The sequence below is a fragment of the Geotrypetes seraphini genome, chromosome 4, assembly GCF_902459505.1.
Source record: "Geotrypetes seraphini chromosome 4, aGeoSer1.1, whole genome shotgun sequence".
Lineage (NCBI taxonomy): Eukaryota > Metazoa > Chordata > Amphibia > Gymnophiona > Dermophiidae > Geotrypetes > Geotrypetes seraphini.
In genome coordinates, this window is record NC_047087.1 from 138,537,535 (window position 1) to 138,556,198 (window position 18,664).

General features: G+C 41.7%; 1 protein-coding gene across 2 annotated transcripts in view; it reads right to left on the reverse strand.

The window, feature by feature from the left end:
- PDZK1 (PDZ domain containing 1) overlaps positions 1 to 18,664 on the reverse strand; it is a 190,512-nt gene that overhangs the window by 152,812 nt on the left and 19,036 nt on the right. The window contains exons 2-4 of one of the 2 annotated variants that reach the window (XM_033941090.1): positions 16,400 to 16,456; positions 9,417 to 9,629; positions 420 to 648 (exon numbers count right to left, since the gene is read on the reverse strand). In XM_033941090.1, coding sequence (XP_033796981.1) covers positions 420 to 648; positions 9,417 to 9,626 — 439 coding nt within the window. In that variant the 5' untranslated portion in view covers positions 9,627 to 9,629; positions 16,400 to 16,456. The remainder of the gene's footprint in view (positions 1 to 419; positions 649 to 9,416; positions 9,630 to 16,399; positions 16,457 to 18,664) is intronic. The other variant, XM_033941091.1, reaches the window with a different exon arrangement.

Consider the following 18,664-nt stretch of genomic DNA (forward strand, 5'->3'; position numbering starts at 1 on the left):
AAAGGTTCTCAGCCCAACCAACCAAGTTCCTAAATCTGAGCATTATTTATAACTGTTAAATGCCAATCTGTAGAAATGAAATGCTATGTTTTGACATTGTTTCAGATCATTGATCCACGTCATTCTGTTCTTGGTTGGGCTAAGAACTTTTCAGCACCCCCTTGTAATATGTAAACTGTTTTGATAGTAATCACAGAAAGGCAGTATATCGAATCCCATCCTCTTTCCCTTTCCTTACATAACCTTCCATTGCCCCAGGTACAGAAAAACTTCGATACAGAGTCCACTAGGGATAGAGAAGGTAAAATAAATTTTAAAATAAATTTTTAAAAACAAACACTGTTGTTATACCACAGAAAGGTGGTATATCAAATCCATGATCTTTTACTCTTTATTTGACAGAAATGCTTAGTTCTCACCTTGTATTGTTTTCAGGGAAAAGCCATATGTGTTTTTCTCCTTCATCAGGTAGCAGAGCCGAGGCTGTAGCTTTGAACTTGCAACTCCATTCATCATAGACTGACAAGTTGAATGGTTTGGTTTCAGTTCTGACAGATTCTGTCCTCTTTTCTTTGCGTTTTCATAGGAGGCTTCATCCAGAATTAGGAGAGTTACAGAATTGCCACTGGCTTTAATGAGTTCTACCACCTGCAGATCAGAAGGAGTACAAATAAAATGTCTCTCAATGCTATTTCCATGCTTCTCTGTTGCTGCTGCAGCTACTGCAACAGAGTATAGTAGCATATCCTAAAGTAGTGTCAGCAAAATTCTTCTTACAGTATTGAACTCTAGTTATGCACCTTCTCTAGATATACCATATACATTAGGGATTCTGGTTTTAGGTTTTAACTGATAAATATTTCAAAAATAATAATTAGTGTTCATTGGCTAAAAACTGGAAAACCCAATATTCTTTAGTATTCTGTCATCTTTCTTCTGGCGTATCTGCTGGACAAGTTTTTATGGTCCCCGCAAATGGCAAAAGACAGACGAAGATCAAATCTCCATATTGTATACCACTTTATTATCATATGCTATGAGTGAAACTGTTGTGCACTCAAGGAAGAGGGAATAACAGCATAGGTTCAGCCGAGGGAGGTTTTGCCTCACTGATTTGCTTGCCTTCTTTGAAGGTGTGAATAAACATGTGGATAAAGGCGAGATGGTTGATGTAGTGTATCTAGATTTCCAGAAAGCTTTTGATAAAGTTCCTCATGAGAGGCTCCTAAGAAAATGTTTTGTTGTAGATTACGAATTGGTTATTGGACAGAAACAGAGGGTAGGGTTAAATGGCCATTTTTCTCAATGGAGGAGGATAAATAATGGTGTGCTGCAGGGACCAGTGCTATTTAACTTATTTATAAAAGATCTAGAAATTGGAACTACAAGTGAGGTGATTAAATTTGTAGATGTCGCTAAACTGTTCAAAGTTGTTAAAACGCACGCAAACTGTGAAAAATTGCAGAAAGACTTTAGGAAATTGCTCGAAGACCCTGTCCAATCGGCTGCCCAATCCGCTCCTGAGGCAGGGAAAGAATGTAATGTTTAGCCTGACAATAAGCATAAATATCTCCCCAACAGCGCCCTAACTGATCACCAAAATCTGCTAAAGGCTTCAATCTACCCTTCGGGGTCAAAAAATGTTCCACAAGACTAATCCCTCTGCGAGCCCAATCTCGGAAAGTGGGGTTATCGCGTCCCAATGGAAAAGCTGGATTCCACCCCCCCCCCCCCAGAGTTGATTGGTAACTCGAGGATCCCCACCCAACTTACCAATGATACTACCCCACACAGCCTGCATAGATTTCAAAAGAATACTAGGTCTGAACAACAGTGGAAGCTCTCTATTAGGCAAGTGGAGGAGGCTGTGCAGAGAATGGGGGCGTAAAAGGTAGTTTCGAAGTGAGTAAATTGAGTCTCTTCCTGCAGTTAATCTTTTAAGTGATGCAATAAACAAGCCTCATTATAAAGACCAAAGTCAGGGAGCCCGAGGCCTCCCTGTAACCAGTCTCCCACAAAAAGTGATATCTGACCCTTGGTCAACGTTTATGCCAGCAGAAACTGAAGAGTAGGTGAGCTAGATGAGTAAGGTCCTTTTTCAACAATCTGAGATGGAGTGTTTGCAGGACATATAGCCATCTGGGAAAGATCACCATCCGAATAAGAGCAATGCGACCCAGTAGGGACAATGGAAGATCCCCCCAGGTTTCACGTTGGATTTTAGTATTGGAAAGAAGTTTAACAACATTGATAGAATAAACATTAGCGGTAGATGCGGGTAAATGTACTCTCAAATACTTAAAGGAGCCCGATGCCCACCATAACAGAAAAGAACCACCTCACTGGACCCCTGTCTCTAGCTTCAATAGCAAAGCCTCCGACTTAAGAAGGTTCAAGTGGAAACCTGAAAAGTCCCCATACTCCCTAATAGCTTCCAAGACAGCAACCAAGGAGCAGCGAGCATCAGTCAGGTGAGCAAAAAGGTCGTCCGCAAAAGCAGCAAGTTTGAAATCATGACCCCCAATCCAACTACCGGTAATATCCGGATGTGAATAAACATCACGAATCAGGGGGTCTAAAGCCAAAACAAATAAGAGAGGCGAAAGAGGACAGCCCTGATGGGTGCCCCTATGAATCTCAACGAGGAGAGATCTACAATTATTAACCCACATAGTCACTTGCGGAGTAGCATAAAGCGCATAGAAAGCCGAAACAAATCGACCGTCAAAGCCATATTTAGCTAAGGTGGCAAACAAATAATCCCAGTGAACCAGATCGAATGCCTTTTCAGAATCAAAGCTGATCAGTAAAAAAGGCGTCTCAGATCTAGTACAATAATCCATTGCTACGAGGATCTTCCGTGAATTTTTTGCCACCGAGCAGCCCTTAACAAAGCCCATTTGAGATTCATGAAGAAGATGGGGTAAAATCTGAGCCAAACGATTAGCTAGAATTTTCGCCAAAAGTTTTACATCAAAGTTAAGCAGAGAGATAGGGCGATAAGAGTCCGGAAGGGTAGGGTCCCTCCCCGGCTTCGGAAGGACTATAATCTGGGCTACATTGAGATGTTCTGGCATAGCCTCAGCGTTAATCATCACATTGAACATTTTAGAGATTGGACCAGCGATTTCAGATTTCATGATTTTATAAAACTCAGCTTGATAACCATCAAAACCCAGAGCCTTCAAGGCCGAGCTTTGTGCGATAACCAACCCATCACAGATAGGCGCATTCAACTGCTCAAGCTGCTGCACACTAATACGTGGAAAATCAAGCCCATCCAAATAGACCTCCCCTCTGAAAGGGGAGCATAAAGATCAGCATAGAATTTCTTAAACTCTTCACAAATAGCAGCTTCACTATTAACTTGCTCACTCTCATTTTTCTGAAGTTGGAGAATTTTTTTACAGCTCTCTCTCTGTGACCCCAAACGGGCCAATATCGCACCGGCTTTATTACCATGAACATATAGCCGATATTTATAGTAAGCCAGGGTCTTAGACGTCCGCTGATGAAGAAGCTCATTAAGTGCAGTTTGTAGAGATAGCAAAGTTTGCTTATGGGTCGGGGTAGGATGGAGGCCATAAGCCCGTCGGGCCTCCTGTAGGAGGCAAGACAGACATAAAATCTCCCAATCCCGAGTCTAATGAACACGGCTAACATAACTGAGAATAGCACCTCGAAGTACTGCTTTTGTAGTTTCCCAAAATAGTACCAGATCGTCCTCATGTTGCTGATTATAATATTGATATTCCTTCCACTGCTTCACAAGAAATTTATGAAAAGTCAGATCATCATGTAACCATAAGGGGAAAGCCCAGTAGATAGGGGATGCAGACTTATCTTCCACATTCCAGTCCAACCAAACCTAAGCATAGTCCGATATCACATAAGGCCCAATCTCCACTCATTGGACATTTGAAAAAAGAGTCCACAAAGCTAATAGATAATCAATACGAGATTGAGTCAAATGTGCTCTAGATAGATGGGTATACTCTCTCTCCCCAGGGTGTAGAATCCACCAAACATCTACCAAATCAAGAAGGCGACACAGTAGGGGCAGACCCCTAACCTCAGGCAAAACTCCAGCTGGTTGCGGGTGTGACTTATCAAGAGAAGGTGTCCCAAGCTAGGTTGAAATCACTACCCAAGAGCATTGGGAAGTGAGCATGAGTCAAAAGGAAAGCCTGTAAGCGAGAATAAAACGACTTATAGGTATTGGGAGCGTAGACACAACCAACAAGCACTATAACCCCTGCTATGACCGCAGTGCAGAAAACATAGCGACCCTTAGGATCAATGGCCACCTGAGTAACCTGAGTAGCCACAGCCTTACGAAAAAGAATGGCCACCCCATACTGCTTACCAAGGACTGCCGCGGAGATGCAAGTGTCCACCCAATTCCTCTTCAATTTAGTATGTTCTAAGTCAGAAAGGTGTGTCTCCTGAAGCATCGCAATGTCTGCCTTGATTCTCTGTAAAACCCATGATTTTAAATGGAATAAGTAAGAATAATACATTCCGTTTTATTACTGCAGGGAGTGATAACCTTGAGGAAACCGCTGGTAACACATGGGTGAAACATGTCAGTTATCTCCCCCCTTTCTATGAACTGAGACCAGAAGTCTAATTAACTAAAGCTAAGTAAACTGCTTTGAGCTAATATTTATAAGTTGAATAAGTTGAAAAACATAAGATAAGAAGAAAATGAAAATGGAAAGAAAAAACTAAAAAAGTATAAAACCATAAAAAGAATTGAATGATCCTATGACGATTTGAGGCATAAAGCCGCCCACTATGAGTGAACACTGAGTGGGAAGGTGGCCTTGCTGAGGTTCGGGTGGAAAACCTGTTTAAAATTAAGTTATGAATAAGGTGTGACTATATTTATTTTAAATTCTATATATATATATTGGAATTTATGCTATATTATTGCCTCTTTCGTTAGATATTGGAATAAAGTGAGTGCCTTATTTTCAATCCATATATCATTCTCAGCATATTTGGGTTATAAGGAATTTTATGTATTACTACTTGTGTTATTAGTTTGTTTATGTATTATAAGCAGAGTTCTTTATTCAGTTTTTAATTTTCTTTATACAGTGGTATCTTGGTTTGCGAGCATAATTCGTTCCAGAAGCATGCTCATAAACCACAGTGCTCGTATATCAAAGCGAGTTTCCTCATAGAAAATAAGGGAAACTCAGATGATTCGTTCCACATCCCCAAAACAGGCCCTCCCCCCTCCCCCCGAGGCTACTGGCATTGCTGGCTTCTATACCACTCCACCTCAGGAACCGGCTTCTCTCCCCCCATGGCACATCCCAAAAACAGCACACACTCCCACTCGAGGCCACTGGCGCTGCTCGCTTCACTCCCCCTGCCCGAGGCCACTGGCGCTGCTCATTCACCCCACACCCTGGGAACCGGCTTCGCTCCCATTGCCAAATCCTTACCTGCAGCGGACAATGGCACGCACCAACCCACAGAACATATGTGTGCCGGTGACGAGAGAGCCTGCCGCACCTGCCACTGATCTATGCTGGGCTGCTGCAGGGCCTTGAGCATCTGCGCATGCTCAAAGCCTTTTGGCTCCCACCCTTTCCAAGATTCTCGGAGAGGGTGGGAGCCGAAGGCCTTGAGCATGCGCAGATGCTCAAGGCCCCGCAGCATCTCAGCATGGATCAGCGGCAGGCTCTTTTAGCACCGGCACGCGTATGTTTGTGGGTTGGCATGTGCCAGTGTCTGATGCAGGTAAGGGTTTGGTGGTGGGTCGTGGGGGGGGCGAAGCCGGTTCCCAGAGTGTGGGGTGTTGGGGGGCTCGCATATCACGTCAGATATTTTTAACGGTATGTTGTATGTTTAAAATATATATTTATATATTTGTTTTGATTCCATTGGTTTTTATATGTATATTGTAGGCTCCTGAGGCAGGCCATAGGCCCAAACATGTGCGTGTTGAGCCATTGCGCAAGATTTTATGATTTGTTGAATAAAAGAGCCATCGCACAAGATTTTATAACTTGTTGAATAAAATTGCTCACCAACATCTTCTCCACTGTGTTGGTTTGTTATACTAAATAGAAACCATACTTTTCAAATTCATCTAATTTCATAACGTTATCAAAGAACCAAATTTTAAGTCTATTTCAGAGAACTTCATGATAGACTTTGACCTCTGTCTAAAAGCAATGCATTCCAAACTGTAGTTGTACAGCTACTATAAGATCCTTGATAAAATGCATTTGTAGCTATAAAATGAGAAGACAACAAAGCCTTTCACAATTGTGATTTTTTTTTTTACCTGTTTATATAATAGCTTAATCAGATCAGGAAACTTACCAGATACATTTCCAGAGAAACACAATGCAGCACAATTTTAACTTAATTTCTAATTATACAGATAGCCAATGTAAATCCAACAATGGAGTAGCATGATCAAACCTGGAACTCCAATATATTAGTCTTACTGCTGTTTTCTGGACCTGAATATTTTTCATTAATTTTCCAATCCCAGAAAATAGAGTTACAATAGTCCAATCTAGACAGAATAGTAGATTGGACTAGGACTCTAAAATGCTGTTGAAAAAAGTAAGTTTGAACCAAATGCAACTGCCTAAGTTTAAAAAATAATTTTTGAATCACAATTGACATGTGTTTCAAAACTCAATGAGGAATCTAGATAAACTCCCAATACTTTAGAGGTAGTATCAATCTTAAAATTCATACCATCAAGCAACTGAATAGAAGTTGGGATATATTTACGGCCATATTCTAAAAGGGTGCCCTATATAGGTTCCGCTAGGCATCATAATCACGGCTGCCTAGAGACGCCTAAGTTTGGGGTCCACACCAAACTTAATTTTTTTAATTGGTGTGGTAATTTTTCAGTCAATCAAAATAAAATTAAGCAATTTAAGAGTTTATTACCGAACTCTTAGATGCCTAACGACGCCTAAGTAGAAGTGCAATCCAATGCCTATGTTAAAAAGTGACTACTATAGTGGCCACTTATCTTATAATATTGATCCAGCCTTATAAACGTCAATGAAACTGCATTACCCTAAATGGGCTGGATATTATTTTATTGCTCGTGTCTATATAGTATTGGAAAGGACGCCTCAGCCCCACCACTCCACCGCGAAAATTATTTAGATCGCGGGAAGCATTGTCTGGTGCTTCATCATTGGCTGTCTTTTCTGAATTTAACCAACTTAAGTGTTTTTACTTTATTTTTGCATTTTTTAACTTCATTATTATAATTTTGATCTGGTCATCTCTTAAATACACCACTATTATATTATACTTATTGATAGTGATCAAACTTTAGGATAGTACTTATCTCAGCCAAACCTGGGGAGCCAGACCCAACATGTTTCGCACATAAACTGTGCTTTCTCAAGGGTCTCCCTACAAAATATGGAAACGGAACCGTAAACATACAGTTGTGTACAGCCCCCTCCCTATCAAGAGTTATAACATTAAAACCAGTGTAATAGAGTACGACTCACCGAGGTCGCCGCCGTCATCCGACTCCAAAAGTTTAAATGAGCAAAAGATGGCGCCGGCGTCCTCGGAACTTGATTTAAATACTTCCTTCTCACCTTCAAGTACACACCCCCCTGCAGCTTATTGGCCGGGCTCGTAGTGAGCTCACATCACAGAACTCCATTCAATCATGTTGTTTAACCCGCGGGGTTCAACTGTATCGACCTTAAAAATATACCTCTGCTCCTCTTCATTGAGCTGTCTCAGATCCCCCTCCCCCTCAATATCATTAATCTTGTAAATAATGCGCCATCTCAGTTCATCTACAGAATGTTGATGTTTAGCCCAGTGCTCTACTAAGGGAGCCTGGGCTACCCTATTTATAATGCGGGACTTGTGTTCGTTAAGACGTAACTTGATCTTACGATTAGTACGGCCAATGTATATGAGATCACAGGGGCAGATTATTGCATACACAACCCCTTGTGAGTTGCAATCGGTATCCGTTCTAGATCTTAAAATCAGATCCCTCCCAGGAACCTGCCAACTATCCCCCTGGATGGTGAGTGGACACCACTGGCACCTTCCACAACTGCCGTGGCGACCACCCACCATTCTCTGTCTCATCCCATATCTTTGGAAATTACACTGTTGGCCCAATGATCTCCCCCGAGAATACGCAACTAAGGGGAAATTTTCCAAAGGTTTGTGACTCTGTACTATATGCCAATATTTCCTGAGGATGCTTACCAGGGCTGAAGTTGCCCTGGAAAAAGGCAAAACACAAGTGAGTTGGTTATAATCTAAACATCAACATTCTGTAGATGAACTGAGATGGCACATTATTTACAAGATTAATGATATTGAGGGGGAGGGGGATCTGAGACAGCTCAATGAAGAGGAGCAGAGGTATATTTTTAAGCTCGATACAGTTGAACCCCGCGGGTTAAACAACATGATTGAATGGAGTTCTGTGATGTGAGCTCACTATGAGCCCGGCCAATAAGCTGCAGGGGGGTGTGTACTTGAAGGTTAGAAGGAAGTATTTAAATCAAGTTCCGAGGACGCCGGCGCCATCTTTTGCTCATTTAAACTTTTGGAGTCGGATGACGGCGGCGACCTCGGTGAGTCGTACTCTATTACACTGGTTTTAATGTTATAACTCTTGATAGGGAGGGGGGCTGTACACAACTGTATGTTTACGGTTCCGTTTCCATATTTTGTAGGGAGACCCTTGAGAAAGCACAGTTTATGTGCGAAACATGTCGGGTCTGGCTCCCCAGGTTTGGCTGAGATAAGTACTATCCTAAAGTTTGATCAATATCAATAAGTATAATATAATAGTGGTGTATTTAAGAGATGACCAGATCAAAATTATAATAACGAAGTTAAAAAATGCAAAAATAAAGTAAAAACACTTAAGTTGGTTAAATTCAGAAAAGACAGCCAATGATGAAGCACCAGACAATGCTTCCCGCGATCTAAATAATTTTCGTGGTGGAGTGGTGGGGCTGAGGCGTCCTTTCCAATACTATATAGACACGAGCAATAAAATAATATCCAGCCCATTTAGGGTAATGCAGTTATGTTAAAAAGTGGGCATGGTTGACTTAGGCGGTGTTCTCTGCATTGAATAAGTGCTCCCTCCTGGAAGACAAGTTGGTACTCTCTGTCCAAAATCCACTAGAGGCTGCTGTGTTATAAAGGACCAGAAACACATCATTAGTGCTATGTATTTCTTGCTGTGCCAGGCACCAGAGTAGAACAGAAAGGCATGTGTAAGTGGCGGAAGGAATACTTCTTCTAAACAGGACACAAACATGCATATTTCCAGCCAGCAGATATAGACTGTACACAAGACATTGTGTTGTAGAGAAAAGATGATGTGGAAGTAGAGAATATTATAAGCTGCAGTTAGAATGATTTACCTCAATATGCTCTCTCTCATCAACAAACAGGCCATCCACTCTTAACAATCTGTCTCCATCTTTCAGGCCACTCAAGAAAGCAGGACCATTCTTCTCAACTGAACGGATCAAGTGCCCAGCTTTATCCTTCTCAATCCGCAGGAAAAAACCAAAGCTTTTGCCTTCTTCTTTGGTTAATATGCATTCTCGCAGTTGAAGATTGGAGGTCATTTTCTATCACAGAAAGAAGAAGGATATCATACATAATATAAGAGTGATTATATAAAGCAATATGCAATGCAAAGCCTGTTTATATGCAGAAAAACTTTTATAAAATTGTGTGCATGCATTTGTTAGTAACAGCCTGAAGAATTCAGCCAAAGAGGAGGTTGGCTGAATCTTAAGTTCTGTTGCCATTGTCATCCATGCTTGTACTATTGTTCTCAATGTTTCATAGCATCACTGAAGATTATGTTAGAGTCCACTAACAGAATAAGCTTTTTGTATGACCTTGAATGTATTCAGGCAGGCAAGCTGTATCCTTTGAGTGAACCCTCTAGCTTCCTGCCTTTCCAGAAAGGGGTAGAAAGCAAGGAAAGTAATAGAATAATAGGAGTATGCAGCATAGGAGCCAACTTTTCAAAATGATTGAGGTGCCAAACCCAATGGAAATTACACCTCCTTTGACATACTCAAGGATTTTGCTCATTATTGATTGTACTCAGCACCTTCAGAAGTGGCTCTTATGCTGTCCAGTATAATCAGTGGGATGGCTCTGGTGGCAGCAGAAACCATCCTTTGACTATAAAATAGAGATCCAAATAGCAACAGTGCCTTATGTTTGAATCTCTCATAGAAACATGATGGCAGATAAAGGCCAAATGGCCCATTTAGTCTGCCCATCCACAGCATCCATTATCTCCATCTCTTTCTAAGAGATCCCATGTGCCTGTTGCACACCTTCTTGAACTCAGATTTTATTATTTATTTATTTAAATATTTATAGTCCGCATATCCAACAATTCTATGCGGCTTACAATAAGTAATATTAGGTGCTTGGAACTTCCCTATCTGTCCAAAAGGCTCACATTCTAGCTAAAGCACCTGAATAAATATTAATTTACATAATAAAGGTATAATGAGAAAAAAGACACCAAAATTCATAAACTACCCCAGAGGGAAGGCTTGTGGGCCAGCCACGTGCAGTGTGTGAATCACTGCATGTGCCGTCCCTGCACGGAGTTGCTGCTGGAGGAGGATGGAGTGAGTCTGTCTCCAACAAAGTAACAGGGTCGGTTTCAGGGGTGCGGCGGGTGGGCAGGCAGGCAGGGAAAGATCCCAGCAGTGGCTTCAGCAGGGAGCGGGCGGGCAGGGATCCCCAGCGGTGCCTGCGGCTTCTGTGGATGGATTGGCCTCAAAGGGGGGGGGGGTTGCGAGCAGATGAGGCAGGTAGGGATCCCTAGCAGTGCCTGCGGCTTCTGTGGATGGGTCAGCTTAAGGGGAGGGGGGTGCAGGCGGGGTAGGCAGGGATCCCCTGTGTGCAACTTAATTTGAGGACAAAGCTGGAAGGCAGGGATGGGGCATGAACTCGACACAGAAGGAAGGGAAGGGGCATAAACATGAGACATAGGAGGGAGGGAATAGAAAGGGAGAATTGATGGGCATGAGTGTGTGAGTGAGAGATGGTGCACATGGGGAAAGGAAGAAAAGAAAATTGGGCATAGACAGAGGAGTGAGTTAGAGATGCATGGGGAATAGAAGGAGAAATGTTGGATATGGTGGTAGAAATGGAAGATTGAAGGGGTTGAAAGGCGGAGGCAACTTCTTAGTGATGGAGGGAGAAATGTGGCATTGTGCTGGAGAGGGACATGGGGCTGGTGGGCAGTGGTGAAAAATGCTGCACATGATCCGGGGGATAAGAGAGGGACAATTGTTAGATGTGGCAGTAGAGAGGATGCTTGGATCTCTCAAAACAGATGGACAGTGAGAGAGAGAGAGGGAGACCTATTGCCAATAGGGGTGGAGGAGAGAGGAAGAAAAGTTGGACTCATGGAGGGACAAAGAGAGATGTTGGTTGGGGAAGGAAATGGGGTCTGGAGGAGAGGAAGCATGCAGGAGGCAGAAAGAAAGAAATATTGGATGCACAGTCAGAAGGAAATGCAAGCAGAGACTCATGAAATCACCAGATAACAAAGGTAGGAAAAATAATTTAATTTTCAATTTAGTGATCAAAATGTGTCAGTTTTGTTAATTTATATCTGCTGTTTATATTTTGCTCTATATTTGTCTATTTTTCTATAGTTGTTACTGATTGCATATTTTAAAGTCATCTGCCTTGATCTCTTTGAAACCCCCCAAATATAAATGATAATTAATATTTTCTCTGTGTACAGTGTGCTTTGTGTTTTTTAAATTTTGTGGTTACCATTATGCATTAAGATTATATTGTGTATATATGAAAAATGGATGGAAGAAATTGCATTACAATTAGTACTATTATTATGGGGGTGGGGTCTGGGGTGGAGTTTGGGAAGACCTGGGGCAGAGCTTGGGTGGGGGTACTTGTTTGGTATTTGTTAGGCTTAGGGGGTACTTGACTTGAAGAAGTTGAAAAACACTGACCTAGACTACCCCTGGCCATCTTTCTGTTCCACACACATAAAAGGCCACCACCTAGACCTCATTGCCACTTTTTTCAAATACCCTCTGCAACCCCCTATATTCTCCTCAGAAGGCAATTGTCAACAATCACTCTTGTCAGACCACTAAATATTCAAATTCACGCTTAACTAGCTTCAATCCAAAGCCAACAAAACCATACCTCCAACTAAAATCTTAACCAGAAGACCAATCGATGAGGCCACCTTCTGGACCAGATATGACACCAAATTTGCCGACCATCAATCAGATGATTTCACACTGCCAGGGATTCTTTCAGCGACAACACTCTAAATCACCTTGCACCCAAATGGCTTAAGCTCAAATGCCCAAGGAAATCAGACAAATGGTTTGACAAAGAGCTGCAAATACTGAGACGTCATGTAAGACACCTGGAATGTGCATGGATCAAGAGTAAAGGAGAAGACACCAAACTGAAATGTTGAGAAAAATGAAGAGAATACAAATTCCAACTGAAAGAGAAACGCAAAAACTCCTATTCCTCCCAAATAAACCAGAATGGCCTCAACTCAAAAGAGCTATTTAGACTAGTTAACAACCTAACCAGCCCCTCCCACAACCTCCCTCCCTCTGCCAACACTCTCGCTCACCATTTTCAATCCAAAATACAAACCGGAAGAGCCTCCCTCAGCACAAACTTCACTCCATCGACCTCACAAAAATATTGAACTCAAGAATTCCTGCACCCCAAGCCAACATGATCTGGAGCCAACCCAACCTGGTCTCAATTTTACTTCTTATTTAAAAAATATGCTCAAACATACTCTCCCATTGACTCCTGCCCATCTGCTCTAATGTCTAAAGCCTCAAATAAGTTCCTGGCAGATCTCTACTTCTGGCTAACAGGAAAGGAAAATTTCCAGTTAAAAGATTCATCATAAAAGACAAAAAAAGTACCACTTAGCCTCACAATTAAAGACTCATTGCACTAATTCCACTTTTCATAAAACTGATGGAGGGAGTAGTACAAATTCAATTGATGAATCACCTGGAACACTTTCAACTCCCAGACGCAAAGGAGTGGAAAAGTCTAACAGAGACTGGTGAACTCAAGATATTTTACACGTTCCTTTATTTCTTCAATTATAACATACATCGACTCGACATGTACATGTTTCGGCCGGTGGCCTGCCTCAGGAGTCTACAATCATAGACACATATATTAATGAGCAAAAATTTATAACAATAAAATTGATAATATAAACATATACATACAGAAATCAATTATAATAAAGCCAAATAGAGGAAAAAAGACAGAAAAATAGAAAGGGAACATACTATTGAAATGTAATAGAAAAGATAAAATGCACCATAACATACATATCACATTAAAATCTCATAAAAATACATCATATAAAAATCAATTATCATAAAGCCAAATAGAGGAAAAAAGACAGAAAAATGGAAAGAGAACATACTGTTGAGATATATAATAGGTAAGATCAAATGCACCATCGCATACATATCATATTGAAATTACATAAAAATACATAGAGGGGCATAATAAAAAAAAACCATCTAAGTCCCCTTTTGGCCTAAGGCCTTAAACATTGAAAGTAGAAGCATGGAAAATGTCCATTATAAAAAAAAATGTCCAAAAGGAGGTTTTTTTTGATAATGGCCTGCCTCTACGTTCAGCTGTTTAAATGCCCAGACCGCCACTACATCTAAACTTATACCATATAATCAACCTAAATAAGTCCCAAATGCCCAAAACAAGGGCTTTTAGGCGAAGGAGGAGCCAGTCCTTTGCCTAAAAGCTGGATTCTGTAATCGGTGTCTGTCAAAAACAACACAAGTTACAGAATCCACCCCCTTTACAACGATCGGGGTAGGAGGGAGCCAAAGGCCTCCTGCCTCGGAGACCAGTGACCCCCGCTGACAACATTGGGCCAGGAGAGAGCCCAAGCCTTCCTGGCCCTGCCGATTATGATCGGGGCAAGAAGAAGCCCAAGCCCTCTTGCCCCGGTGACAAACCCCCTGACATAATCGGGTAAAGAGGGAGCCCAGCGATTATGAACCCCCGACTATGATTCTAAACCCCCCCTGGCGATTACGATCAGGCCAGGAGGGAGCCCAAGCCCTCCTGGCCACGTGACCCCCCCTACAAGATTGGGCAGGAGGGAGCCCAAGCCCTCCTGCTCGGCAGCACCCCCACCCCTCAACTATGATCAGGCAGGAGGGAGTCCAAGTGCCTCAGGCCCCACCTGTGGGCGGGGTTTGAGCCACCTGGGCCAATCAGGCCCTAAGGCCAGCCTTTCGTGGGATGGCTGGCCTGCCGGACGGACGGGCTTGGCACCCGTCTGTCTGGACATTGTTTACAGGTACAGGGAGGGGGATTGGGGGTGGGGGGTGATCAGGGGTTCGGGTGCGATCGTGGGAGGGGGTGCATCGAGGGCAGGAGAGCCTGAAATCCCTCCTGCCCGTATCTTAGTGGGGGTGGGGGGTAGGGGGTTCATCTGGTAAGGAGGGGTTGGGCTCCCTCCTGCCTCATCATAGTCGAAGGGGGAGTGTCGCTGGGCAGGAGGGCTTGGGCTCCCTCCTGCCTGATCGTAGTCGAGGGGTAGGGCTGATCACTGCAGGAGAGATGGCTCATCTCTCCTGCCACGAAGGTGATCACCCACCCCCCTCCGAACCGCGGCACTTTGGGGTGAGGATCGCTGGCAGGGGAGATACCCTGCCGTGATGCTCACCCCGAAATGCCATGGTTCGGAGGGGGGTGGGCGATCACCATCGCGGCAGGAGAGATGAGCCATCTCTCCTGCAGCGATAGTAGGCGGTAGGCAGGTTTCTGGGGCCGCTGAGCTGCAACGATCAGCTCAGCGGCCCCTTTTTCAGCACTTATACCTGTTTTGACTTGGTCTAAGTCAAAACGTATAAGTGCCAACTAGACAACCTACCTAAACTTTTGGTTATACCTGCTGTATACTAAACTCTCTCAATAAAAGTAAGAATCCTTACTTGAACTCCTAAAATAGGCCAACGATAACTATAAGCAGAGAAAAATGCTCGACAAGAGATGAAGACTTTAATTCTCAAAAACTCAGAATTAACCTCCAGAGCAAATCTTGATGGTTAATCTCATAATTGGGCTATCATCGATTGTAGTCTTATTTTCTCTACAAGCTTTATGAATTTATATTTTTTAATTTAAAAATTTTAAAAATTTTTTAACAATTATGTTGTCAGAAATGAGTTATTTATGCTGTAAAAGTGTGGTACTTAGCTCGGATTAAAGAATACGCCCCGCCAGTTCCTTGCACTAAGTTCGCCGTGACGTAAAATCTCCGTTTCGCTCTAATGAAACTGTTAAGAGCTTCTTCAGAACAGCAAGTTATTGTAATTTCAATTTTACGAGTGCTGAATTTTGATTTTTTAGTTCATGGTTTTTTTCTCCCGACTAGGTGGTTTTCTGTTCTGAAGAAGCTCTTAACAGTTTCATTAGAGCGAAACGGAGATTTTCCATCACGGCGAACTTAGTGCAAGGAACTGGCCGGGCGTATTCTTTAACCCGAGCTAAGTACCACACTTTTACAGCATAAATAACTAATTTCTGACAACATAATTGTTAAAAATTTTAAAAAATTTTAAAATTAAAAAATATAAATTCATAAAGCTTGTAGAGAAAATAAGACTACAATCGATGATAGCCCAATTATGAGATTAACCATCAAGATTTGCTCTGGAGGTTAACTCTGGGTTCTTGAGAATTAAAGTCTTCATCTCTTGTCGAGCATTTTTCTCTGCTTATAGTTATCGTTGGCCTATTTTAGGAGTTATACCTGCTGTATGCCTATGACTAAGTCGGCCCACCTCCCGCCCTTTCCCCTCCTCTAAAAGCGCCTCTTTTAGCTCTATGCATTTAAAGGCAGGGGAAAGGCCTAAGCTGGTTTTAGATACGTGTAAAACCAGCTTTGATTATTGGTACTTGGACGATCAGGCTTTTTGATCGTCCAAGTACCCATTTAGGCCACTTTTTAGACTTTTTTTTAATTATGAGCCCCATAATGTCTAAAAAAAATGTGACTTTGCAATTTATAAGAGCCATTAACTAATAAATATATTTAAAACAAATAGATATATAATAATTCCTCTCTTCTAAAAAGTTAATAAAAGTTTTTAAAAAATACATATAATCTGTATAATCGTTTATCTCTTCTAGCAAGTTAATAAATGTAAAAAATATACATGTTGATTAAAAATACATATCGATTAAATAAAATGCATACTGAATACCAATCCAACCCAATTCATTGAATTGGCCCAAAAGCATTATATATGAGATAAATGTTCTATAGTACCAGTTACAAATACACCAAACATACCTCACAGGTCTGTATAAGAGTCAAAAAATGGCATCCAGGAACCAAATTGATATCACACTAGTGATTAAATAAGAAAAAACATAGTTAAATGAGTGAAAAACGTAATAAACTAAAGCACAAAATTAAAATACAAAATTAACAAAATCAAGACCCAAAGTCTGGCCACTGAACCTGATACTTAAATACCTATTATTGGTGCTAGCACCAAAATCAAACCATCAAATATTCGTAACACCCAAAGTGAAAGGCATAAATAAAATACACCATGAGAGGGCCCACCTGTGATTCAAAGTGCAGCTAAAACACCCAAGCTAATGAGTGAACAGGGCAAACAAACAAGCGAATATTAAAAAATGAATATAAAACAAGGACCACAAATCTTTACAGAATGGAGAGAGATATGGACCCCACTATTATTGTAATGCTCCAAACAAACAAAAAAACAATAAAAAAAGAAGAGGAAAAACACTTACTGAATCGCGCTTTACAAAAACGTCAACTATTGCGAACTGCATACGGCGAAAAAAAGCTGCCGAGAAAACCGCCGAATTAAATAGCCCCACGTCCAACATGATGACGTCCCATAAAAAAGCCTAATAGACGGACGGTGCCATAAACATTAAAATATAGTGGCCATGCTCTACTAGAAGCGAACTAAAAAAAGGAAAGGAGCAAATTAAAAGTGGGGGCAAAAAAAAAGGAAATAAGAAAATAAAAAAGGAAGAAAATCAAACCGGAAGTACCAACGTAATGATATCATAAAATTCATGAAAAGTCTATAAACAAATCTATATCAATATAGTATAAGCCCAAAGGCCTTAAAAACACATAAAAACACAATATATATAATAAAGGTTAATCAAACAGTTTAAATAGCTTATAACCAGAAGACTCTCCCTTGTTACTCTACACTTTCAACTCTTCCATGACTCTCAATTAAGCTTCAGACAGTCATTCAGTACTGAGACAGTAATTGCATCACTTATCACTGATCTATATAATCTACTAAGCAAGGGTCTATACACGCTCATCCTCCAACTGGCCCTCAGCAGCGCTTTCAACCTTGAAGATCATGACATGCTACTATCCTGCCTAGATGCCTACGGACTATCAGGAAATGTACTGAACTGGCTCAAAGGCTTCCTGAAATCTCACAGCTACCAAGTCAAGATTGGAGACACACTATCTGAGGCATGGACTAGCGACTGTGGCGTCCCACAAGGTTCCCCATTGTCACCCTTGCTCTTCAACGTCTACCTTGCTTCCCTAGGAGAACAACTCAGTAATCTAAACATCTCCCATTACAGCTATGCTGATGATATTACAGTTATCCTCCCTGTCACGTGCCTGACAGCCACAGAAATACATAGAGTAGACACCATCTTGTCTACAATAGAAAATTGGATGTCCCACTTCAAATTAAAACTAAATATCGAGAAAACAAAATTCTTCTTAGCCACAGCCACCAATTCTTCAATAAACTCCATAACCTTAAGGGGAACCAACTTCCCCATCTCTTCCACAATCAGAATCCTGGGCATCCATCTACAGTAGATATACAACTGTACATGTCTGCCCAAGTCAACCGTGTCACATGCAAAGGATGCAACATACTCTGGGAACTCAGATCCATCAGAAAATGCTTTAACCAGGCGCCTTTCAAACTCCTAGTCCAAACACTAGTGCTAAGCATCCTAGATTACTGCAACATCATCTACCTAGCAGGACTACACAAACACTTCTGGAAACTAAGCGTCATCCAAAACACCGCAGTGAGGCTCATATTCAACCTGGAAAAATTAAATCACATCACATCTTTCTACCCAAAACTTCATTGGCTGAAAATTGAGAGCTGAGTACTTTTCAAATTTGGATGTCTCTCCTACAAAACTCTGTACAATCTACTGCCCAACTACCTCACCAATCGGTTCACATTCACCGGACCCAAATGATCTGCTTGACCTCAATCATTCTTCGCCTTCCCCTCAAATAAGAGATTCATCAACAGACTCCTACCCTACCAAGCAGCCTCCAAAAATCCTGAATGGAGCCAACTGGTCAGAACATCAACTTCTTACAAGCACTTCAGAAAGCTCCTAAAAACACTCCTCTTCCCCAAATAGGTTGACCCACCTTAAATTTTCCATGAAAAGACTCCTGACCTATTGACTCTCTAATCCATGTTGTTGCTCCAAGACTATGAACGTTCCTACCTATTTATTTATCTCCCTCCTTATAAAACCCTGCTTAACCTCCCTCTGTGCA